This window comes from Heterocephalus glaber, unplaced genomic scaffold, assembly GCF_053883595.1.
Source record: "Heterocephalus glaber isolate CG9 unplaced genomic scaffold, H.glaber_assembly_v1.0 deba00001481, whole genome shotgun sequence".
Taxonomy (NCBI): domain Eukaryota; kingdom Metazoa; phylum Chordata; class Mammalia; order Rodentia; family Bathyergidae; genus Heterocephalus; species Heterocephalus glaber.
The window spans coordinates 12,245,355-12,270,603 of record NW_028258317.1 but is presented as its reverse complement, the minus strand read 5'-3'; the positions used below and the strand labels follow the sequence as shown (position 1 = coordinate 12,270,603).

General features: G+C 41.2%; 3 protein-coding genes across 5 annotated transcripts in view; 2 read left to right on the top strand and 1 right to left on the bottom strand.

Annotated features, from left to right (window-relative positions):
- The window catches only part of Tgfbr1 (transforming growth factor beta receptor 1), a 128,591-nt gene extending 111,534 nt beyond the window's left edge, over positions 1 to 17,057 (top strand). For all 3 annotated transcript variants that reach the window (XR_015440001.1, XR_015440000.1, XR_001182368.3), the window contains 3 exons: positions 332 to 430; positions 14,575 to 16,800; positions 16,889 to 17,057. The gene's annotated coding sequence lies outside the window, so the exon portion shown is untranslated. The remainder of the gene's footprint in view (positions 1 to 331; positions 431 to 14,574; positions 16,801 to 16,888) is intronic.
- Positions 12,001 to 16,350, bottom strand: Alg2 (ALG2 alpha-1,3/1,6-mannosyltransferase). Its single transcript, XM_004864940.3, has 2 exons — positions 16,003 to 16,350; positions 12,001 to 13,426 (listed from the first exon to the last, which is right to left on the bottom strand). Exons 1-2 carry the CDS (start codon positions 16,348 to 16,350, stop codon positions 12,524 to 12,526), a joined length of 1,251 nt encoding a protein of 416 aa, XP_004864997.2. The 3' UTR covers positions 12,001 to 12,523.
- Positions 16,545 to 25,185, top strand: Sec61b (SEC61 translocon subunit beta). Its single transcript, XM_004864939.4, is given in 5 exon segments — positions 16,545 to 16,745; positions 16,747 to 16,800; positions 16,960 to 17,057; positions 22,120 to 22,221; positions 24,905 to 25,185. Coding segments are annotated over 5 exon segments (543 nt in total). The 3' UTR covers positions 24,993 to 25,185.
- Positions 25,186 to 25,249: the final 64 nt, after the last annotated feature.

Sequence of the window (25,249 nt, the reverse complement as noted above, 5' to 3'; positions counted from 1 at the left end):
GATTGAGAAGGACATAGTGCAATGGGTGCATGGCTGGGCTAGCAGATGATTCTAGGACAGAGCAGTGAGTGTCTGGTAGATTTGCCATGTAAGCATACACAAAGAAGGGTGTTGTTATGGTTTGGGTCTAAATATCCCCCCAAAACCTTATGCAGTCATAGGGCTTTTTCAGAGGTAGCTGAATCTAGAGTATGTGATGCTGGGATTAAGGGTGTGTGATTACTATATCAGTCCACTGATTGGTTTGGTACCGCCCTAATCCCTATAGTCTGGATAAGATAAAAGGGGCAGAAAGACTCTCTTAAGGTCCCTCGATTGTTTGTTTTTTCAGCCTTCTGCTTGCCATGAACTGGTTCTCCTCTGCAATCCCCCTCTGCCAAACCACCCTGCCTGGGAGCCAGCTGATTAAGGACTGCAACCTCTATAAACTGTGAGCGAAATAAACCTTTCCCTCTTTAACTTTGGGTGTCGGGGAATTTTGTCTCAGCAACGAGAGAAAAGTAACTATGACAGGTTACTTAGGTGAAGGATCCAAAACGCATCTTTCTCAATGTCATAAACTCGAGAAAGTGGCAGATCATATTCAAAATCTGAACTCTCGAGTTACATACCTGGAACTCTGCCTTTTTGTTCTTGCACCTTCTGATAAATAAAATGAAGCAAGGACCAGGGATTTAGCTCAGTGGTGCGGCTGCCTGCCTCGCAAGCACAAGGTCCTAAATTCAATCCCCGGTACCAATAAATAAATAAATAAATAAAATAAAGCATACATCTCTGCCACCTAAGCAGGCAGTGGACCTCAGCTCAGTGGAGGTGAATTCTGAATGATGATAGCTCTTTTTACAAGGTTCCACGGAAATGATGCTCTGACCTAAAGAAGACAAAAGTGACTCCCTGCAAGTCTGTCTGGAGTAGTCTTACTAGAAAATGTGTTGGTCTCATTTGAGGTTGGTTCAGCAGAAGGCAGTTGGCCATCTAGATCTTCATATCTTAGATACTTATTTTACTCCAACAGTGCCATTTTCTATTTTATATAAGTTTCCTCAGCTCATCACCTGGCTTTACCTGTGCTAGTGGGCTGTAAATGAAAGCAAACTCCAATTGCTCATAACTCCAAGGAAAATCCAACTCTCTCTTGTGTTTCTCCCTCTTCTCACTGCAGTACCTGAGAGTGGAGTCACTTATGTCTGGATCTCCCTTGGACGAGGCAGAGCCCTGATCTGGTCTCAGGCTTGAGCGAATGAAGCAGAGAAGGAGGGATTCCGTGAAGGATATCCCGGCAAGGGTCTTGGTACCTATGGCAGCCACAGAGGCCTCCCGAGGAGGCAGATCTGGTGGCTAACATTGGAGGGCTGGGAGTGTAAGTGATGGTGTGTAGGAACAGGGCAATGACAGTGGGGGTCCCTGCAGAGGCAGGTCTGCAGCCTAGCTTCCAGCATCATTCCAGCTGCATACCCACCAAGCCTGGTTTTAGGTGCTTTTCCAGACTTGGTGCTACCCAACGCACTACAATAAATTCCTTTTCTGTGCAAATTAGTCACTGTAGATGTCTGCTGCTTGCAAACTAGAGAGCTTGGCTGAAACCTCTGCAACCTCTAGAAGGGCAAGCATGTCATAATTCAGTCTTATTACCAGCTTACTAATAAGCAGCAAACTTTTTTCTAAGTAACATTTTATTTCATGTAGTTTCAGGCAGAGAAGACTTGCAATCATAGCACATTTGAGTTCTCATATACTCCTGTTATTATTTACTGTTGTTAACATCTTAAATTAGTAGGGTACAGTTGTCACAGGTAGTAAGCCATCAGTGACCCATTTTTATTAACTAAAGTCCAAGCATTGTTCAGATTTCCTTAGTTTTTACCTGTTTTACACAATATTTTTTTTTATGTTTTAGGAGACCATCCAGGAGAGCACATTACATTTAGACATCATGAGTCATTAATGTGACAGCTTCTCAGATTTTTTTTTTTTATCTTGGCAATTTTGAATTGTACTGGCCAGGTATTTTGTAGAATGCCCCTTACTGCAGTGTGTTTGATGCTTTCACATGATTATACTGGGGCTATAGGTTTGGGGGAAAATCACAGAGGTAAAGTGCCATTCTCATCATATTATATTGAGGGTACATCCTATCGACATGGCTTATCACTGCTGACACTGGCCTTGGTCCCTGGGCTGAGGTACCATTTCTCAGGCCTCTCTAATGTAATGTTACTTTTTTCTCCCCCTTTTCTTACTACACTCTTTAGAAGAAAGTAACTATACCAGCCCCAGATTAGAGAGTAGGGAATTATGCTCCACCTTTTCCTTCTCTACATAAATTATGTTGAATTCTTCAGCATGAGAGATTAGTCTATTCTACTCTGCCTCATTATTGATTCAATCATTTATTTATGTCAGTGTGGATTCATGGATATTCACTTTATTCCATTTTCTTTGTTGTTGTTGCTTCTGTGTCCCATTGATACACCTCCTATTGGTGTGGGGTTTGCTTTTTCAAAGCACGTCTTACTTTCTGGTATTACAAGATGCTCTGGAATTACAAGATGGTGTTATCTCGTATATTTCCTGTGCCATCCTAGATTTAACCACTTCTCTAAGGAGCCCTTGGTTTCTCTTATTGAAGCATTGTATTAGAAGCCAAGATCTGTGTGCCAGGTGTTCTGGTTGCCATTGGGTGTGTGGTTGCTACTGGAGTGATTAATTCTAGACTCTCTCAGATGACAGAGCAAGGAATGTGTGTGTGAATACCAATCTATGGGTATTCATATACCTACAAATATTTCTATGTGTAACATCTGGATTTATATTAAGTTAAATTTGAGTTCATACTGATGTTTCCAACTCTAATCCATTGCCACATGGATCATTCTGCCTCTTCCCCTTGCTTGCCTATGAACTTCCACTCCAACTAAAAAGAAACTTGGGTCCTACCACCTGCCATACATTTACTTAATTGTTCAATTCCAGCGTATGTGTACAGTGCTTCAGAATTGCTACTCTACATCCCCACGAGAAACAACTTTGTCAACTAGCGGACAGTGCTTATACACCATTTCTTTTGTCTTTAGTTTTCCTGGCTTTACTAGTTTCCAGAGTCATTGCCCTTTTCTATCACCCATTTTACTGAGGTTGTTTCACACATTAATTCAACCTCAGACAGTCTCCTGGGACCCCTTCCTTCCTCCGACTTCTCTTCCTCTTTTCTACTCTTTGTCCTCTGTCCCGAAACTCTAAGCCTTCATTCTCCTAGCCCTTCATGTAGCACAGGCCTTGGAACACTGGGGAAACAGGTCCAGAGTCTCGGGTTGCCCAAAGAACCTAGGAAACAAGCAACTTTTTCTCTTTCTGGTATGCATTACATTATGTAGGTATGTTATTTTGATAGCCCTTATCCAAAGACATAAGGATGGAGAGGAAGAAAAAAGGGAGGGGGTGGATGAATGAAAACAGAGAACACTGTCCTGCCACATAGGAGACAGTGTGAGGACCTGCTGTCACTCTGGGTGGCACTCAGTCATGCTACAGCTTTACAGAATACAGATTTTCTGAAACCAAGCCATCAGTGGTAGCAAAATTTTATTTACCTTGAAACATGTTCTTCAAATTTCTTTGTTATGTTTATTTAAAGGAAAAAAACCCCCAGAGTACTGGAATACTTTGAAAAATCACTCACTCTTCCCTAAAAGGTAATCTAAATAACACTGTCTAAGTAATCCTGTTGGCTCTGAGGTGAGAGGCCTGAAGTCTAAATTGTCATCCCTCATCAATTCTCTCCCTGGGGATGAAGTAGGAGCCTGACAGCTGATAGCTTCTTGCCTTGATAAGCACCTTTCTTATTCTAATTACACCTTTCCCTAAAGTAAGTTTCCCAGCTCCCTCCTCACCCCACCCCTCACATCCCCATTTGAAAGCTTTTTCAGACAGCTGGTGGACAATGGTGCTTTGGGATGATTTAATTGTGGAAAGGGAACCTGTAGAGAGTCTTATCTTGGGTGAGCGTCTCAAGCATCCAAGATTACCTCCCTGTCACCCTGTGACCCATCTTCTTCATGCCACCTTTTAATTTTGGTAGTAATTATGGGTGTATATGGATAATGCCCATTAGCATATTCATGGTCATCTCTTCATATTTATTGTCCGCACAACTCATTAATCTTCATCTACTTTGTGTGCTTGACAGCTCAATCTATTTTGCAATCTCTGGGAAGCAGCCATAGCCCCCCAAAGCCTTTGTTTTCCTGTAAATAAACAGTGTTGGGGACCAGAGGACAATGGTGCATCCTGTGGTGATTGACACCAGCCATGGCTACTAATCAGGATGGGACTTCATTGCCAGCTGAGTCGAGTGCATTATGGGGCCATTGTTCCAAAGCTGCCAGGGCAAGAACACACACAGCCAGTCACCTTCGCAAGATGGGTTGATTGTTCTTCAAGATTAGACTGAGTTGCCTTATTATCCATCCTAGACAACAAGGCATCTCACCCAAACAGACGCATTTACAGGAATGGTCAGCGCACCAGGCAGATTTGAATTGCTAATGCATAATCTGCCCAGCACAGATGTGCAATGAATATTTGGATGTTGTTTTGCCCGTCAGTTGAAGGGGATGAATTGATGAGGTGAAGAGTATTCAGTGATGCGTCCTGGATGATGGCCAACAGCAGAGTTTGAACACTTGCACGGCGATAATCAGATTACCCCCAAAGTGCCTTTGCCATAACACAGCAGCAAATTTTTTGATCCTCTAACGGGATATTTCTGGTTGGTGGAAAGTTCCTTTTTATTAGGGTGTAATTACATGTTTTGCTATGTTTTTCAGACTTGGGAAAGATACGGAAATTGCCTATATTTTGTCCTTATCTGCTGACTGTTAAGACTACACGTAAAGTGATGGGAGCTAACTATTTAGGTGTGACCTTGGCTCCACTATTTTCTAGATTTTTTTCTTAAGTTCTTTGTATCTGTTTCCTTATCTGTTAAAACAGCCAGAAAATTCTACCAGCTATCTAGAGCTGTTGCAAGGATAAACTAGTCCATACCATAGACTAGATTCTAGAACAACGCCACAGGCACAGCAAGAACTCAACAAAAGTTACCTCTCTTCACATCATTGACCATTTGCTGTCAATATTACTGTGGTCAAATACCTTGGATACACCGAGAACAAAGCTAAAGCTAAACCATCTTCATTACATCAGGTTGTCTCATGGACTCTCCTAATGCTGCTGTGCCTGGCTGCTACATTTCCAACAAAATGGAAAGTTTCCTATACTTATATATGATCTTTTTCCTGAAGCATCTTTTGTAGCTTATTTTCCCCAGAACATTTTATAGGAAAAGTTGCCCCAGAACATAATACATTTATAAAGCTTTGAAAGAAAAACATGTGACTCAAGAATTTTACATACGGCCAAGTTACTTATATAGGAAGATAATGGGAATTATGCAAATGTATACAGTATATTCTCTCAAAGAAATATTACTCAAAGATGTGTTCAACAGGAAGGGAACACTGAATCTAATGTAGAAACTCAAGAATATCAGATAAGAACTGGTAAGAAGGGCTGGCCAGGGATGTAGCTCAGTGGTGCCATGCCTGGCCAGCAAGTGCAAGGTCCTGAAAAAAAAAAAAACTGGTAAGAAGCAGTGCAGTGAGACTAGTTAATTGTGTTGACATAAGTCTAAACAATTACAGCAAATATACTGTCAAAATTGAGACAGATTAAAATATTTGAAATTATTTATATTTAAATAATGAGATAATGTTGGGCATGGTGGCACACACCTATAATCCCAGCACTCGAGAGGCTGAGGTAGGAGGATTGCCGCGAATTTGAGATCAGCCTGGGCTACATAGTGAGTTCAAGGCCAGCCTAAACTCCATAGCGAGACCTTGTCTCAAAAAACAACAAACCAACCAACCCCTGCCCTAAAAGGATAATTCAGTTCATCAATGGAGACCCCTCCAAAAAGAAAACAGCATGAGAAAACAAATATCTTTTTTAAAAAGTATGAGAGGTAGGGAGAAAAGATATCTATCCATCTGTTACTCTTATCCGGTATAGTAAGAGAAACCTCAGTAGTCTGATAAAGTATTAAAGACCAATATTATTAAATAAAAACAAAACTAAACCTATATCAAAACAAAAAAACAAATCCTAAATCCAAGGTTTTTCTGCTTATTAGACAAAATTAAAATCTAGGTAAAATATTCAAATATGAACAAAGAGAAAGCCAAGTCTGGGAATATGAATATGAAGCAATTATCCAAGTTGCTATGGTTTGGATCTTAAATGTTCCCCAAAGGCCTATGTGTTAATGGGAGGATTGGGGGGGTGGCAGAACATTTAGGAGGTGGTGCTTAATAGAAGGAAATTGGGTCAAAGGGGATACTGTACTGGAGTCTTGGCCACTCTCTTTTGCTTTTGCTTCCCAGTTACAATGATGTGAACAGTCCTCCTTTGCAACACAATCCCACCATGATATACTGTCACAGGCCCAAATAAACTGCAACAAGTGACAATGGACGGAAACCTCAGAAAGTACGTGCCAAAATAAACTTACCGTCTTTACAAGTTGATTGTTTCAGGTATTTTGTCACCCTGAGGAACATAAAAGTCAAAAAATATGAAACTGTTAGTCTGCAGTCACTTGTATAAAGTTTGTCCCAAATAATATTAGTAAGATTTATTGTGAAAGTGGAAGTAATCTATAAATGTTGTGGGACGAGATGGCTTCTCTGCCAGGCCCTTTGGGTGGCCTAAGTTTTTGAGGAGTCCCCATTTCTGAGCTGTAGAGAATACCTACTTAACTGCCCAGCTAACCGTCTTCTGGTGACTGCATATACTTCCTTCCCTGGTATACCCCCTGCTCCTCTCCTAGCTATATGGCTTGACCCAGCTGATGGACTCTAGGTTAGGTTGCTGACATAGCACCTTGTCTCTGGCCTTGTTTCATTAATTTAAGGGAAGGACCAAGAAATGTTCATCATAGTCTTTCACGGAAATCTTTTCTACATCCTCCTTAGTGACAGAATCAGTAAGATGGAAGGCTTGGTTGCTGTTGTCCATTTTCTGCCACAAGTAAGAAACCAGTCCATAATAAAAGACAATGAAATTTTACATAAAGAAATGGTGTTCTGGTGGCATTTAAATTCCTAGTTCCCTTGAATCTCAAAGACTCGCTATATACTTGCACTTCCCCTAGTTCCACAATGCAACTTTTCTTTGAATGTTATGATCTACCCCAGTAGCTTCCTAAAAACTTCCCTTTTCTGCCTAAGTTAAGAGTTGAGTTCCGGTCACCAGCAACTGAGAGTCCTGACTAATGCAGTCACCTTGCTAATAGTTTCAGAGTGGTGCATTGCATATGTCCTGGTGTGTGATACTGTCTTATTCTACTGAGCTGAAATGTTAAGCTAGGATTCTGAGTTTCACAATGCAAAGGGAGCCTACAATTTGGCTGATTGTAAGCTGGTAACATGGTAACTTGATTTGAAAATAAACGTGGCTAATTAGTATTTTTTTTTTTTTTGAGACTTGGTTATTTTTTTGGTGTGCTGTTAAGCAGGTTTGAAACCTTTTCATGTGCTGGTTTATTTTCCAGTTTTCTACATTTTTGCTTTCCAAATTTTCCTTTAAAACTTTTATACATCTACTTCCAGAATTTAAAGTCAATTATTTTCTTCTGGGCTGCTTGTAGTAGCAAAAAGTTGAGGAAACCTCAATATATAATAGTAGGGATTATTATAAAGAACAAAGTATATATCTCAGATAGGGCATTATTAGTTGGAGACATAAATGTCAATGTGTTGAAAAAGCCTAAGTGAACAATAGGATTATTTTACCATTTAATTAAAAAAATATTACTTTTTTCATGGTCAAATCCTTATTTTTAAAAAAATTTGCCTTTAATTGACACGACAATTGTACATATTTATGGCATGTAGTGTGGTTTTTGATACAGGTATACATTCTATAATAAATCAGAAGTCAGCATATGCATCATCTCATACATTTATCTTTTCTTTGTGGGGAGAACATTCAAAACACTCTCTTCTAGGCATTTTGAAATATTCGATACCATGTTGTTAGCCAAAACTGTCCCTCCCACTGTAGCTTTGTACCCATTTTCAGACCTCTCCCTCTCCCCTCCTCCTCACTATCCTTCCCAGCCTCTAGAAATCACTGTTCAACTCTCTATGATATCCGCTTCTTTAGGTTCCAGGAGTGAGATCATGCACTTTTTCTTTCTGTGCCCGGTTTATTCCACTTCACTCCAGGTTGGTCCATGTTGCTGAAACAGTTTCTTGTTGGAAAAAACTCTTATCTTCTGGATTATCATTAAAGTTAGAAAACTAATTTCAGGAATATCAGAAAACCCAAGTAGACAAACACAACATTTCTGGACTGGTCCCCTTCACTATAAGTACTGTCTCCCCCACCCCCTGCCCAGTTCTGATCCAGACATTGCTGCTGGCTCCAATCAGCCTCTTGGCTCAGGAGTCAACATAGCAAAACTCTAGCCTTCTCTCCACCCAGGGGCTGCTGTTTAACCAGGGACAGGCAAGAAACTGTCATTGGCAAAGCTCTGCATCTCCTAACTAGCAAGAGGGCATGCTGTCTGGATGGTGGTACTCTCACAGGGCACAGAGTGGCAGAAGATTGAAGTTAGGAAGGAAGGAACAAGGAGTTCAAAGTGGCAGGAGACAAGGGTTTTTTGATGAAAGTAGAAGTGATGGAAGGAGGTTGAGAGAGAAGAGGGCTACAATTGTTCTTCTGTGATCTAAGGAGTGTCCCTTCCTCTTTTGGGGTCTGTTACCCATCTGTTAGGAGCAAATGAGGGAGGATGACCACTGGGGTTCCAGTGAGTTGATTGACTTTGATTCTATAGGTTGGAAATGCAAATAATGGAGGTCATAGAGCAGTTGGTGACCCTAGCAGAGGTGGACAGAGAAGGGTTGACTGGGTGAGTGGAGTGGGGTATTGTTCAGGTGTCTTCTATTCTTTAAAGAAGATGACATAGAACAAAATAGTGGGTTAAACAGGTGTCTGGGGCAGGTTAGATGTGGCAAAGCTTTTGTGAAAGAGGCATCCATAGTACAAATGAAAAGAACTTGACTTGGACAGTCTTTTTTGTTGTTGTTTTGTACTGGGGATCAAACTTGGGACCTTGTGCTTGTGAGGCAGGTGGTGGCACCACTGAGCTAAATCCCTGGCAATTTGGACAGTCTTGAGCTTGAAGATTTCCCACCTATAAAACTGCCCACAGTAATTACTAGGAAGGACGATGTGAAGAGCAGCAGACAATCCAGAACTTTGCAAACTCTAAAGGCCATGCAGAGTTCAACATTAGTCATTGTTGGACAGGAAGAACCACAACACTGCTCCCCTTTATCAGAGTGGGTGACTCTCTTCTATGTACAATCTGACCCCGCAACCTTCCCCCGTCCTGCTGTGGATGTGTGAGGGACATGTGGTATTTGAGGGTATCAAAGGGCACAGATTGAGATCTTCTGGTTTGTAGACTCCTGATGGATCAGGTAACATGGGCTGTATTCAAGCTCAGTCACTTTAATTTTGTGCCCTTGGGCCAGTCTTTTACTTGAGTTTCGTGTATAAGATGGGGGATAATAATACTCACCTCACAGATTGCCCCAAGATGAAAAGGAAAGTGAACAACAAATCCTTTCTGAATGTGGGGACCTCAACAAGTACACTTCAGACACCATGCACATGGAGCTGTGAACTGCAGGTCATAGTGAGGCTGTGGCATCAGAGCCCTGAGACTCTGACCGGCCCTCAAGGCTGTAACCTGGGCAGGCTAACCATTCACTTACAAAGGGAGGAAGACCTGCACTCCATACACCTGCCATGAGGTTTTGATGAATTGCCTGTTGTGCCTCTCCCATCATGCCCCACACATGGAGAAGCACCGATTCTCCAAGTGCTAGAGTTAGTATTGACAAGTCACTTCCGGTGTTGTTTGCTCCTGTTTTCCCTACTTCTTACTAGTTTTGAAAGCTGTGAACACGTCCAGTGGGTAAAGCTCCCTCCTCAGGTGCACCTGCCCAGCAGCTGAGAGCCAACTGGTCAGCAGCTGGAAGTTCCTGACAGACAGATCTCTGCAGCCCTCCCAGATCTGTGAAGGTTTACTGTCATCTGCAGGGCCTTGGGTAAATGAGGACAACTTAAATTAAGAACCTACAAACTCATGTGGCCCATCTTGGAGGGATCTCCAAAAAAATGGTCATATAGGGCCGAGGATTTAGCTCAGTGGTTCCGCTACCTGTTTTGCAAGCTCAAGGACCTGAGTTCGATCCCCAGTAGCCAAAAAAAAAAAAAAAAAAAAAAGTCATATAAGTAAAAGATTTAGTGCTTCAAAGGGGTGAGCAACAGCTATGGTTAACAGTGACCAATCCCACTTGTCCTAAACCCAGCAGGTTTTTCTGGAAAAGATGAAGTTCTCAGAAATGCAAACCACAGATTCACTTATTTTACTGGACAGTAAACTTTAATAATGCTAAATGAAATTCAACAGAACATTTGACACCCTCATTTTGTAGAACTTCTTTTTGGTATGATGTCTTAAAAATAAACACTGCACTCCTGTAACACAGATGCAGGTGACAAATTTTAAGCTGGGATTTCATCCACTAAAGAATCCCAGAATAGTAACAGTGCAGTATGAAACCCACAGGAACTTCTAGTCATTTTCAGTATTCCAAAATTGCAAAATAATAGTTAAGATTTATGAAGTATGATCACAAAATACAGTGGATTTTAAAATAAAAATTCAAAAAAATATTATAGTAAAAGACTGTAAATGTTTATGGCCATTTCTGTCAAATACAGACATTACAACAGGTCCTCATTCACTAGATTTGGGAATTTGGGACTTCTAGTTCTTCCCCAAAGGCAAAATGATCAGGAAAAGCATTTTGAATCACTTCAGGACACTGAGGAAGATATGACAGTTCAACTAAAGACATGAAAGAGGACTTCCAGAACTGCTTCAGAAAGTGTCAAGAATGCTAAGCGTTCAAAGCAGAGTGCTGTGAGAGGAATTAATGGCAATGTCTTTCACTGTGATACATTTAAAAAAATTAAGTCACTGTATTTTTATCACATGTATTTATGTGCCAAGAGCTCTGTATATACTACTGAAACCCATCATAATCATCCTATGAGGAAAGTAAATAGAACAATGATCCCAGCTTACAGAAACTGAGGTGCAGATTACCTTTCCTAGTCATATAGGCGGTTATGCTCTCAAATCTATGTTCTTAGCGTTCATTAATGTGGGGCCTTTAGCTAGTGGTATTTGCTAGTTTTAAAAGTGAATTGAGCTTTAGAGGTATATTGAAAATTGCTTTATTTATTGTTTGGACTTAGACCAATAGGTATATAATGAACTATAAGAACTGGTTAGCAGCATAAAAGGGCTAGACTATATGGAAGTGGAAGATCACTTCTACCTTGGGAGGTGTGCAGAGGGTCAAGGCAAGCTTCATTTGGAGCAGTGGCATTTAGGTTGGGCCGTGACGGATAAAAAAAATTGTGTATTGAGACAGTGACCATGTGACTAAGTGACCATGGACTGAAATCTCTGAAACTGCGAGCCAAAGCAAACCTCTCTTCCCTTCAAGTTGTTTATCTAAGATATTTTGTCACAGGAACAGTAAGCTATGCACATTGCATGTGTGACGATATTCCCTCTTCATGTCAATATTCACTTTAGCTTTTTGACTTCAGGTTTGGATATCTCATCTAATAGTGCCAAAATAAGTCATGGAGGCTAAAACTTTTGTTTCTTCTCATGCCAAACATCTTTTATTGTCATGCTTCAGTGTGAAAAAAATACAATGTCATCTTTGTAAGAAGAAAAATTAAGCACTCTTGCTATGAATCCAGGCAAAAGTCTGACCAACAAAAGTTCCACTAATATATGACAGTGAACACTTGATTCTGGAAACTACCAAAACGCTGTTCTCATTACACTATAAAGTCAAATTAACCAACTTTTTTTTTTTTTTTTTAGTGCTGGTGATTGAACACAGGGCTTTGCACGTGTTAGGCAAGTGCTCTACCAGATTAATCAACTTTTACTATCAAAACTAATTAAGGCACAGTATGAGTCAAAATTTATAGGCAAAGCAACAATGATCCAAAGAAAATAAAATATTCTGAACATGGTAAGACTTGGAACAATCACAGTGTAAGAGATACCATTTTTTCTGAAAAGTACACAGGGAGGTGTGGTATACAGGAAGGCAGTTCAGATTCAAGACTCAAGTTTATTTATTTATTTTAAAAATTTATTTATTTATTTTTGGTACCGGGGATTGAACTCGGGACCTTGTGCTTTCAAGGCAGGTGCTGGAACCACTGAGCTAAATCCCTGGCCCTCAAGACTCAAGTTTATTTTTAAAACATCTCTTCTGGTATCAAAACTGGGCTCAGAATGCATAAAAATAACGTCAGTGAATGCAGCATAAAGAACCTTAAAAGAATCTGATTATACCAGTAGTTTTGTGACATATTGGTAGAGCTGTTCTTTAAATGCTTCAGATGAAAATTTCTCCGTCACTCTTGCTCTTCCTGCCAGGCCCATTGTAGCTTTTAAGGATGGTTCATGGATGAATTTTTCTATTGCTTCCGAGAAGTGCATTGGGTCAGGCTCACACAGAAAGCCTGTAACATTGTGGATGATGGATTCCAAGGGCCCACCTGAATTGACAGCAATGACTGGGCACTGCATGTACATGGCCTCCAGAGGGACAATGCCAAAGTGCTCATTGCTTGGTGTATAAAGCACACATGTACAGCCATGGAGGAGTGAGATTTTCTGTTTGTCTGAGAATGACCGCAGGAAGGTCACATACTGGCTAAGGTCAGACTGCTGGACCATTTTCTTTAATTCCTGATAGTGTTCCACATTCTCCTGGACTCTTTCATCATAACCACCTGCCATGATCAGATGAACCCTCTCCCAGTCTTGAGAAGTCAATCGTGTGCGTAGCTGTACAAGGGCATCTAGTGCCAATTTCAGATTTTTCTTCCTTTCATATCTGTTAATAGAGAGGAACAGAAATTCTTTTCCCTTAGGAACTAGGTCGTCAAGTTTTTCAGGAACAGCTGAATCAAAGCTGGTGACATTCAGTGATGGGTAGAGAACATTGAGGTCTATATGAGACAGGGACTTGAAAGTTTCCTTAAAAATTGCAGCTGTGAACTGGCTGTTGACCAAGATGCAATCTGCCATGCCAGTGGTATATTCCTCTATCCAATCAACTGGGGCCCTGTATAGCTGTTTAAGAAAAGAATCTCTCCTGGTAAGAAGCAGATCTGGGAAATGACAGTAAAACAGGATCTTCTTACGTCGTCTGGCCAGCTTGAACACAGGGATACAGGCAGACACCTACCCAAAGTAAAATCAACAGCAGATAAAATGGTCAACTGAACTTCAATCAATCAGAAGCATAGATACCTGCCATGCCTTGTGTGTGGGCTCCTCATGGGGAATGTCTAATACTGCTCTGTATTCCCCCCTCTATGCCCAATATAATGACTGGTGTACAGAAGGCAGACTTTTGTAGCACATGTGCTAAACACCTAAAGTTGTATGTCTAGTGATTTTCTTCTGTTTGTTTGCTTTTTTTTGGTACCGGGGATTGAACTCAGGACCTTGTGCTCGTGTGGCAGGCGCCGGAACCACTGAGCTAAATCCCCGGCCAGTGATTTTCTTTTGAACAGTGTGGTCCAACAGAAATAAAATAAAAATCCAGTCACATTAAAGTTCTGAGGTTGAAACTAATTTTAACATGCTTTACCTAAAATATAACCAAATAAATTCACAATATAATCACTACTTAAATATCTTAATGAGATACTTTATGTTTTTTCATATTAAATCTTTAAAATCAGGTTTATATTTCACAATTTAGCATATCAGTTCAGTCTGGTCATATTTTAAGCATTCAACAGGCACAAGGGCACATTGGACAGTGCAGCACTAGGATCTTGATCCCCCTAAGGTAGTAACAGATAAACTATAGCAGTTCAGACTCTGTAATAAGATTTCCAGGGTTTGAATTTTAGTTCTAATTGTGTGATTGTGATCAAGTAATCTACTCCTTTCTGGGATTCAATGTCTTATGTAACACAGTAACAATCATAGTTTAAAACACAGCTTTTTTTGACTATGAAATACACTGATATGTGTAAAACTTGAAGTTTAGCTTATATTATTGCTAAATATTAATCATAATGATTACTAAGCATGAATTACAGGCTGGCATTTCTAGAGACTATCCTATTGGGAACCTTTACAAATTATATAATCCCTTGCTCATTTAAATAATACCCAAAGAAGTTGTACTTTAGGGATACTGTGCAATTCATCCAAAGCTACATAAAGTGGTGGGTATGGAACTTAAATCCAGAACTCCTACGTCCAGGTCTCACTGTTTTTCTACCTACTACATCTTAGCTGCTTCCTGCTTACTGATGGACACATGCAGAATGTTTGGTAAATCTTTGGTAAACATTTTTTTCTTTTTTTTGCAGTACATTGAACCGAAAGCCTTTGTATTGAGCCACTCAACGTCCACCTATTTTTTGAGACAAGGTTTTGTTAAGCTGCTATGTTGCCCAGCCTTGATTCAAACTTGAAACCCTCCTGCCTCGGAGTGCTGAAATTACAGTTGTGTGTCACCATGCCCAGCTGAATGTTCACATTTCTTAAAAAGATATGGCTTTCACATAAGTAAAGGTGATCAAAAGTAACTCAGGAGTCATAATTTAATAAACACAAATGAAGGGGTGATACTATTTCTATCAGTTTGGCAGTGATTAAAATGGTGGACAACATCCAGTGTGGACAAGAGGATATGGAAAACTCTGGAAGGCAAATTTGGCAACTGTTACTGACATTTAAAACGAACTAACTACTCTTTGACCCACAACTTTATTTCTAGGAATTTACTCAAATGACATCCTTGCAGAAGTGTAAAACAAAAAAGTATAAGGATGTTCATGATGACACTGATCTATTCACACACATACACAAACACAAAACTGGTCACAATGTTAGTGTCCTTTTACAGAAGAATGAATGAATCATGGTATATTCAAACAAAAGTGTACTTCCTAGACACTACAATGAAGTGAATCTCTAATACTGATTCATAAGGATGTCCCAAATACAAGTTTTTTGCTGACAAAAGTATACAACAGAAGGCATGTCATAATCCCAATTACGTACAAGTAAGATGTATCTATAAACAAACACACATATGTTGGTGTAGCCAATTTCTAGGATAGATACAGGAAAACTTGACAGTGGCTATCTTCTGGGAGATGAATGGGATTGGTCTTTTACATTATACCTTTTCATATTGTCTGAATTTTATTGCTGAATAGAAGTATTACCTTTTAAAATAAGAATCTGGGGTTGGAAAAATATCTAAGAAAAAAATATCTGGAATAGCTATAGGGCAGATCCAGCTGAACGTTACTTAGCAAGGTACAGAACTTGGGCTTTTCTCCAAAGACCAATAGGGAACCATGTTAAAGTTTTAATAGGACATGACACATTTAGCTTTGGTGCTTTTAATATATGACACTATAATGAATACTGCGGTGGTCTGGCTGGAGAGAGTACAGACAGCAGTATGCATAGGACCTAGAAGTAAAGTCAACAAAAATAACAGAAAAATGGGAAGACAACAACGAGTTTTTCAGACGTACGAGATAACTGCAGCCGACTTCTAATGCCAGTGTTCCTGAGCGCGAGCCCCAAGTCCCATCTAAGTGCTTATTTCTGGGCCCCATCTGAAAGCTTCCTAAAAAGAGGGTAGGGCTGCGATCTGCAACTTTAGGATCCATGCTAAAGTTCGACAAGTCTCACTTCCAGTGGACTTTTGCAGGCCAGTCGCGACCTTTCGGAACCGCAGAGCACTAAGGGTCTCCCTCTGGGTCCCCAGGCTCCCTCACCTGGTCGCACACCACCACATCGAACTCCTCGTCGGCGAGGAAGAGCACGTAGAGCGCCAAGAAGACCATGCGCACGTAGGCGCAAACGGCGGCGCCCCGGCCGCCCCAGCCCAAGGCGCGGGGCAGCCAGTCCCCGGCGCAGCGCACCGGCAGCTCCCGGCTCTCGGCGAAGCAGTGGCCAGGGTCGTAGTGAGCCGTCCAGATCTTCACGCTACAGCCGCGCGCCTGCAGCGCCAGCGCAGAGTCCAGCACCAGCCGCTCGGCGCCACCCACGCCCAGGTCCGGGTGCAGGAACAGCACCGACGGGTTGGTACCAGCATCTTGGTCTTGGCCCAGCGTTTCAGCCATGATTCTAGAGCCGCGCCTGGGCTACCGCAAGCTCCGCCCCCGGACCCTAGCTGGCCTCTGAGGGCCGACACCGCCCGGCCGCGCATGCGTCAGTTAGGCCACATCAGCGCAAATCTATGGGGGCTTAGTAACTGCCAAAGAAAATTTGTCGCCCGATCTAGGCTATATCCTCCTTTTTGGAGGGATTGAGTTATATGAAGGACGCTGTGATCAAAAGGAATGAGACGGAGGGTCTGTACTTTTCACTTAGCGGCTGGTCAGGTCGCCTTCAGCAGAATTTCCACAGGCATATCATGGGACAACCCAGAGGTCCGGGGAATCTGCGAGGACCCTGCCAGCGGGTCTGGGGGTGGGGCCTGAACCAGTCTCCCTAGGCTCGGGTCCTTCCCTGGCGCGGCAACCTTTCAGTGGTCTGCTTCATCTTGTCACGGTTCTTCGTCCTCCAGCATGGTACTGCAACCTCAACCATACCTCCTTGATCCCTCCTGTTTTCTACCTTGTGCTTTACCCTTTCTCTGGGGCTCCCTTGTTTCCCCAGCCTTTCGTGCGGGTGCTGGGGGATCCGGGAGCGAGTCTGCGACGCTCACAGTCTGTCTCCCCGTACTCTAGCCTGGTCCGACTCCCAGTGGCACTAACGTGGGCTCCTCGGGGCGTTCTCCCAGCAAAGCAGTTGCCGCCCGGGCAGCAGGATCCACTGTCCGGCAAAGGTAAGGATCCCCGCGGGCCGCTGAGTTGCAGACGTGGAGAGATGGGGCCCGGGAATTCCTTGATTCAGGCAGGGAAGGAGACCCCAGGACCTTAAGACTCACGAGGGCAAGAGAAACCTGAGTTGCTGTGGCCATGGAGAGCATCATTTTCTTCGCTCAGTTTCGCGCTTCTTAAGAAGGAAAATTAAACTGGAATAGGATCAGGGACAACTTAATGTAGGTAAGCTGGTGTCTCTGGACATGAGCTTTGCCTTTTCATTTCAATCAAGTACTGTACACACTCAATTTAACACAACTTCTCTGACACACCCTAGCATCCCCTTCCCAAGATATGTCTTATTTCCAGATGGTACTGCTATACACAAATTTACCCAAAACCAGAAACCTCAGCGTCATCTCAGATTTCTTAATCCCCAGTCATACGCCATACATTAATTGAATTCGACAGGAAAACCTTTTCATGAATGTTTTCCTTCTTCATTTCTGTTGCCCCAGTTTAATGCTTAATCTTGCTTATCTACTTTTTATTTGCTACCTTTCTCTTCTGTTCAGGCCATCATCCAGTCAGCTGTTAGTTTTCTGCTTTGTTTTTTGTTAGATTCTTTTTGGCAAATGTTAAAAGATGGTGTGGGGACCACAGCCTTGGATGATCTTTCCAGTCTACTTTTCTCCTTTCTCCTGTGATTTAGTAATAGTGAACTTAGTGTTTTCTGAACGCACCAGCTCACCACCCTGGCTGCCCCTCCCCTAATTCCTTTATTTTCCAAGACAAAGCCCAGGGTTATTTCCACTGGAGACCTCTAATCCGCAGGCACCAGTAGCAATTGTCTTTGCTTTTGCTCCTAGTAGCATTTTGATCATATCATTGTAAAGACATATATGTTTCCGTATTTATCTCCTCTGCCGTACTTTGATGGAGAAACTGCCCCAGTCCTGTCTTTCTCCAGCTCCTGTCATAAGTCCTGATGCAGTAAATTACGAATGAATGAAGGAACTGAGTAATCCTTTTGTCTTGAGATTTTTGAAGGACCTAGTAAGGTTTTATCTAGAGAGAAGGCCTTAACAGATGCATGAAAACTATCCGTAAGAATGTGAAGAGTGATGAGGCTTTTCTTGTTGGCTTCAATAGAAAAATCTAAATTTATAATCATAAATCTAATACTGGTGATTTGAATATACATGAAACAATGCAACTCAGAGAAGGAAATTGTAAACAACTATCAGAAACAGAACTGTGAGTTATCCTGAATGATTATGGGTTTCCTGTCACTGAGACGTTTCAGGAAAGTGCATCAGGCTGTGATTTGGATTATATGCATTTGGAGTGCTTTCCTGTTGCTAGACTGAGACTCTTTGCTGGGATTCTTTCCTGTAGACATGTATACTTCCTTGGAGGAATGGTTCTGGTTAAAGAGAAATAGTAGTACTGGGGCCTAGAAGTTTGGCTACATGAAAATTTTTAAAGAAAATGAAAGCGTATGTTTATCTGATGTAATTATAATCAAATAACTTACATAATACAAATGAAATAACCCATAATAAGTGAAATGGATAGCGAGAGCTTTTAAAGTTAAAGGTATTAATAGGATCTTTAGGATTTAGTATGGTAGAGACAATGTAACCAGACAAACTATGGTCATATGTACTGAGAGACCTTCAGTATTCCTTTCTAGAAGTTTGTTACTAGTTAAGTATTAAGTATTCATGAGTGTAATGTAAGTATTGGTTGTCTAAGTATATGTTTATGCTTTGTACTCATGACTTTGAGAAAGAGTTGAAGCTAGTGGTTAACAATAAATCTGTGGTTTGTATAGTCAGCAGATTTTCATTCTCTATGCTGAGTAAAGTAATAGAAGTAGTAATACCTTGGTTGGAATCCTTGTTCTGTTTAATATAGTGTAAAAGGAAGTTGTTATGAGGATGAAAAGGAGCAATAATGCATTATAAATGGCAAAACTGTGAAGTTCTGCACAGTGTTCTAGCAGATTAATGGGAATCAGGGAATTAAGATGGTGGAGTAGTAGATATTAAGATAGTCATCAAATAGTTATTAAGGGTCTACTACATGCCAAACACTGCCTAAGATTAAAGGATATATCTGTGAACAACTGCGTTAGTTACTTTTCTCTTGTTGCTGAGACAAAATACTCAACACCCAAAGTTAGAGGAAAGGCTTATTTGGCTTACAGTTCATAGATGTTTTAATCCATAATTGACTGGCTCCAAGGCACAGTGGCAGAGGGGCAACAGTTCATGGAGGCAGAAGACAGTAAAAGCAACAAGAGACCATAACAGTGGTCTTTCTGGCCCTTTTATCTTATTCAGACTGTTTAGGGTGGGTAGCACTCATGCACTTAATCCTAGTGCCCTTGGGCCTAGCCCCACCATGAATCAGTCAAACACTCTAGATTCACCCACCTCTGAAAAAGCATGAGGCTGGGTGGCGGAGGGGTGCATCTGAAGACAAGGCATAACTACAACATAGGCAGGGTTTGTTAATTCCCTGAACTTTATTCTAGTGTGGAAGACCATAAGAGACAAATAAATAAGTAATGTAATTCTTGCAGTAAGGGCTATGGAAGAAAAATATAGCTAGGTAGGGGATAGAGAGCGGTGGGTATAGGGTAAGTGTTGAGAGTTGTTTTAAATAGGGTGTTCAGAGTGGGTGGCATTTGGATAGAGAACTGAAAGAAACAAGGAAGCAAATCGTATAGTGGTCTGGGCAGAAATAGGCTTCTTAGGCAACAGGAATGGTTAAGTATAAAGAATGAGATTATTGAGCTTGGCTTGTTCAAGGAACAACCAGAATGCCATTGTGTTAGAACAAAGTGTAAATGATTAGATCTGAACACCATTTTGTTAAGTTATAGGAAGATATATTGGCCAGAAAGAAAAGGTAAAATAGACCTTTGGTTTTCAAATTCATTGCCTATGTGCCAGCGAAGGTGAGAAGTCTTAAAAGAGGCCACACTAATTCCCCTAAGGCTTCTGACATTCCAACTTTGAAGACAGGAACTGGAGCCCAGAAATTATGGGAGTAGTGGCACGTGCATGAGCCAGCTGATGACTTGCCATGTTGGCACTAGAATTATCTTCTAACTTAAGTTCTTTTGTGTGAAGAAGGAAGAAAATTTCAGGTATCTGCTCCATAGATTAAATGTATGTGTATCTTTGTGTGTGGATGTCTAAGTGCATGAGTTACTCTAAATCCCTGTAAAATTATATTTTCTATTTACAATCATTTCCCCTTAGAAACAATCATACCAATGGAGTTCTAAGTGCCAAGGTGACCATGTGCCCCATAATTAATGTGTCTGAAATATAATTCTTATAGTACAATAGACCCAAATCATTGTCCCACTAATAAAAGTTCTCTCGTTAGCTCAGTTCTTCCAGCTGGATCCCAAACTGAAACCAGGACTCCATTCTTCCATTCAGTTGGCAGGGCAGGCTCTCTGGGTTGTAGCCAGCGGTTCTTATAATTGGTGTGGTGCCAAGGCCATGGTAGGGTTCAGTGACCATTAGGATCAGAGTGGGAGGAAAGAGAGAAGAGATGGTAGGGACTGAGTTTTCATTTGGATTTCTTTGTGTGTTCTTCCTTTTTTAAAAAAATCCAGCATCAGCAACCCATACCTACTGGAATGGGAGTCTAAGGGAAGGTGTGTTGGGATTCAGTTGCTAGTGGAGGCAGTAATGAACAGGGCATTCCCTCTCCTTTCTCCTCATCTAGGACTTTTGGGGTGGTGATAAATGGCCCAAAGAAGATTCCTGTTGACGTCTCCTTACCACTTACTACTTTCTTCCATGTTGTACCACTCTAGCACGGGGATGAGACTGAGGTAGTACTGTGTGGGAGGAGACTTGCTAGGTGAGGTTCCCCAGTGACGAAGGGGCTCTCCTAGTGGGAGGGAAAGCGTTCCCTAGGCTTCTTCCTGGTCAGTGCTGTTGGCTTCTGCTGGCCAGGGCTGCCTGGATCACACAGCTCATTTCATGAACCTTGATCCTTTTGGAAGGCACAAGTTCTAGTTAGGTGTTTTCTGCATTTTTTCACATCCTGTGCAAGATCTGTGGTCATTGTAACAAAATAGCAAAAGCAGAGTATGAAGTATTTTTCTCTAAAATGCGTATTCCATTTCTGGTACTCGTATACAATTAAAGCTTAATGTCTTTTGTCTCTTGCTGTAAACACAGTAATTTAAAAATATCTTTTAAAGTAGTCATTTTGAGAATGGCTTATATAGATTTAAGGCTTTTAGAACAGGTGCTTCTTACTTGCCTGCACAGAACCCATGTGAAGAGAAACTCAGATGTACTGTCCAAGTGAGGAGACCGGATGTTGTGAGCAGTCCATGGGCTCTGAGTCAGAACTGGGTCCACATTCCACTTGGCCACTTTCTGGTCATGTGGTCTTAAGAAACTTTGCCTAACCTATGCAGAGCGTAATTTTCCTTATATATAAAATGGGAAATGGTAACTACTTACTGAAGGACCCTAGTTAGCAAGACAGACTCCATATTGCTGCTTAACCCACCTGCCTGCCCTTTAGATGAACTCAGAAGGAGGAAGCTTAGAAACCTCCTCCCCTTAAAAGGTCCCTTTAGAAATAACAATTAATCACCTATTGTTTTACAAATGTTCTAACAGCAGGACGTTCGGCTTCTGTACCTTTCGCTTGCTTTGCTAGTTCTATCCCATAGGGGAGCCTAGGAACTGTTGGCCTCAAAGGTGTATAAAACATGTTAGTCTCCCCCCAGTCGGGGCTCAAATCCAATGCTTGGCTCGGGTCCCGGCGGGTAATAAACTCCTGTGTGGATTTAATATCGGTCTCTGGTTGGTTCTTTCTCGCTGGGTCTAACACTTACCAAGTATATTGTGTGCGTTGGCATATAGTAGATACTTCATAGTACTTAGGATCTGTGAAATAAAAGCAGGAATTTGAATCTGTACTAGCACTGAAGTTTTTTCTTATTGATTCTTTAACCATATAATGGTAGCATATGCTATAATGGTATTATAAGGATTTCCAAGAAAAGGGTATAGGTAACATTTTCCTCTCCTTCAGGAAAAATGCCAGCTGTGGAACAAGAAGCGCGGGCCGCACAACCTCAGCAGGTACTGGGGGCATGTGGCGATTTTACACAGAAGATTCACCGGGGCTCAAAGTGTAAGTCTGGGAGCAGGCCTTGTGTGTCTCTCTACTGTGACAGAGCATGGCAGTGCAGTCTGTCTCTGCTAAGACTGGCACTTGTTTTTATGAGATGGATAGTATGCAGACACTTATTTGTGGCAGGTGGGCTGGTTTCAGCTTGGCCATTCATCAACTAATTAGATAGTTTCAGGCCTAAATGACATCTCTTCATAGAGTGAGTGAAAAGGAAGGAAGGTCTTTCTGTAGCTGTGTCAGAGTAAGTGATGAGAACAGAGAGAACTGGAGGGAACACTGCTTAATTAGATGAAATTGCTCTTCATTTGGTGTTCTTACCCCACAGTGAGAAATAGCGACAACCATCTGAATAGGAATTGGGTGATTTTTCAGAGTTCTCCTAGAGGCATAAGCTGGTATTATTACACCCTAATGGAAGTTTTCAATTAGTCTGTGTTACCACAAGTTCCATGGCCTGCTTGCCTTGGGAGGATGGTGAGTGGACCTGGGAGGGTGAACATATCACTTCCAAAATTCTTAGGCCTGTGAGTGCTTATGTGGTGGGAAGTGGGCCTCCAGGAGGCCTGTCCCCATGCCTGCGAACCCTCATTTACCATTCTGCTACCATGGTAGGCTAATCCCACAGGTTTCTGATCAAAGTGGGCTCCAGAACACCGCTGCTCACAGCTGTTTCTTGACTCATCCCAGTGGATAAGGAATTAGACTAACAGTAGCAAATCTCATTTGCATAGCACTTGGTTCTTTGCAAATAACTTTAATAGCTATTTTCTAGTTTGATATGCCCAGCAATCCTGTGACGTGGGAAATACACCATTTTATAGCCATGGAGACAGGTTCAGAGAGACAAGTGATGAGCTTAGAGACAAACAGCAAGGTACCAGTTATTTTAACTATTAAGTCTCATACTCTTTCCATACTGCCTGTCTAGTAGAAAATTGGATTAGCCTGATTTGACCAGACGCTTGTCTTGGATTATAAACTTAGTTTTATGAAAGCTTCCCTAGAGTCCTTGAGATTTGGTTTAATTGATTGATTTTTTTTTTTTATTGGAGACTTGTAAGGATGTGTTTAGGAAGTAATTTTTGGGATTGGTGTTATGTGGATTAGTGATATTGTGACTGACAGCTTTTTGGTCTTCATTAGAGGTGACTTTTAATTTCCTTGCTCTTTGGGATATCCAGGGAATCGTTTTAAACCATTCTTGAAAAGATGGGAAAACCCATTCTCCTGTGGGTGAGTCTGACTTGTGCCTGCCCTAGGCTTCCTGCTGTTGTACAGCTGGGCTGGTCGGCTGCCATTGCTCAGCCCTCCCAGGAATCAGCCCCATTCTCATCACATCAGAGATAGGTGTTGTAGGTGAGTTCTTATCCACAAATCCATGTCTTAGAGCAGTCAAGCAACGTCTTAGGACCTGTTTTTAGCTTTTTCTAGGGGTTTAGAATTTTTTTTAGGTTGGTAATATTTCCTGAGTGCTTACTGTAAACCTGCATTGCATATGTATCATGTACTTAGTCCCTCAGCAGTCCTATGGGATAGGCACTGTGACTATCCCCACTACACAGATAAGGAGACAGACTTGAAGAAAGTAAGGGCCACAGTCTCAGCTTGTACATCAGAGTTGGTTTCCAGACTCCAACATGTGACTCTGATAGCTGAAGTCTCAGCTTTGTGCTCTGTGGCTGATGTTGCTGTAACATTACCTTAAAGTAAGAGAGTATGGTCAAGTGCAATATGATGGTTTCTTCCCATATTTGTTTAAACTTTTTACTCTCTTAATTAAAAATTTTTTGGAAGAACAAAGTAGTAGCAGTAACAAAGATTTTAATCTCTGTGCGTTGTTTGTTGTCCATACAACAAAACCTGGTCTCTCTTAGCCCTGCTGCCTTTGTAGGATTCACTCCATTGCCTTGATGATTATAAAGATTCCTCTTCCCACTCTACTCCCCAGTTGTATCTGGGAGGTGAAATGAGATAGCTTGAATTCTCCAAAGTTAGTACAGGCAAGAAGAGTCAAAGAGATGGTGCCTAAAGTAAACATTCAAGGAATTTACCCTGTAAAACCCATATACCTTATGTGGAAAAGCATTTGGTTTAGTTAAGGGCAGATGATTAAAATCTATTTCCTTCCTACACTAAAATCACAAGTCAGACCGAAGCATGCTGGCTAGAACATTTGCTCTCTGAAGATGGAAACCTTGAGGCAGTAAAATGAACAGTATGTGTGGAATCAGAAAACCTGAGTTCAAGTCTCACCTTTCTATTCTGGCTATGTGTTTTTAGGCAAGTAACGATCCTGCTGAGCCTTAATTGTTTTGCTTATGTATGAGATTAATATTTGTCTTGCCTGTGTCATGAATTTGTAGTACAGATCTATTTAAGATCTATTTAAGAAACACTTTGTAAATTATATTATCTCCAAAACATCAGATCATTTCATTTGTATATATTTTGGTATGTTTGACTAGAAGATAAGGACTCTTCATAAACACAGCCACAGTGCTGTCATGACACTCTCAAAATAACCACAATAATTACTTGGACAGTATTTTTAAATGATGTAAATAATGTTCCTGAATGATTTCTAAGTGCTTCTTCTCCTCACTTTGCCCCTACACCATTTTTTGTATTAAATATAATAATATATTATTACTGAAGTAAGCATGCCTTCTCTTCTTATTTCTAGTGGCCCTGTTCCAGTATTGGTCATGAGTCTTCTGTTCATCGCTTCTGTATTTATGTTGCACATTTGGGGCAAGTACACTCGTTCGTAGATTTGGCTACATCCATCTGTCATCTGAAGAAGAAGAAAAAAACTCAGTATATCTTGGACCAAAAGTATAGTGAATTTTCTCTTCATGAGAAAGAAATTTTCTGTAAGCTTATTGTTTCACAGGGAACTTAACAAGAATTGATTTTGAAGAATCTGGTTTTTTCCTATAACTAATAAACTTTTTAATTCATTTATACTGAGTCTGATTGCCAGTACTTCTCTGTTAGGGCCCTAGTCTCTCTGCCTTTAGACCTGCAA

What these genes read in the sequence shown, in the direction of transcription:
- Alg2 (XM_004864940.3), bottom strand. Translation starts at nt 16,350, where the DNA reads ATGGCTGAAACGCTGGGCCAAGACCAAGATGCTGGTACCAACCCGTCG. An exon ending in ATGTGGTGGTGTGCGACCAG is followed by an intron (nt 13,427 to 16,002) that starts GTGAGGGAGCCT and finishes TACTTTGGGTAG; the next exon opens with GTGTCTGCCTGTATCCCTGT.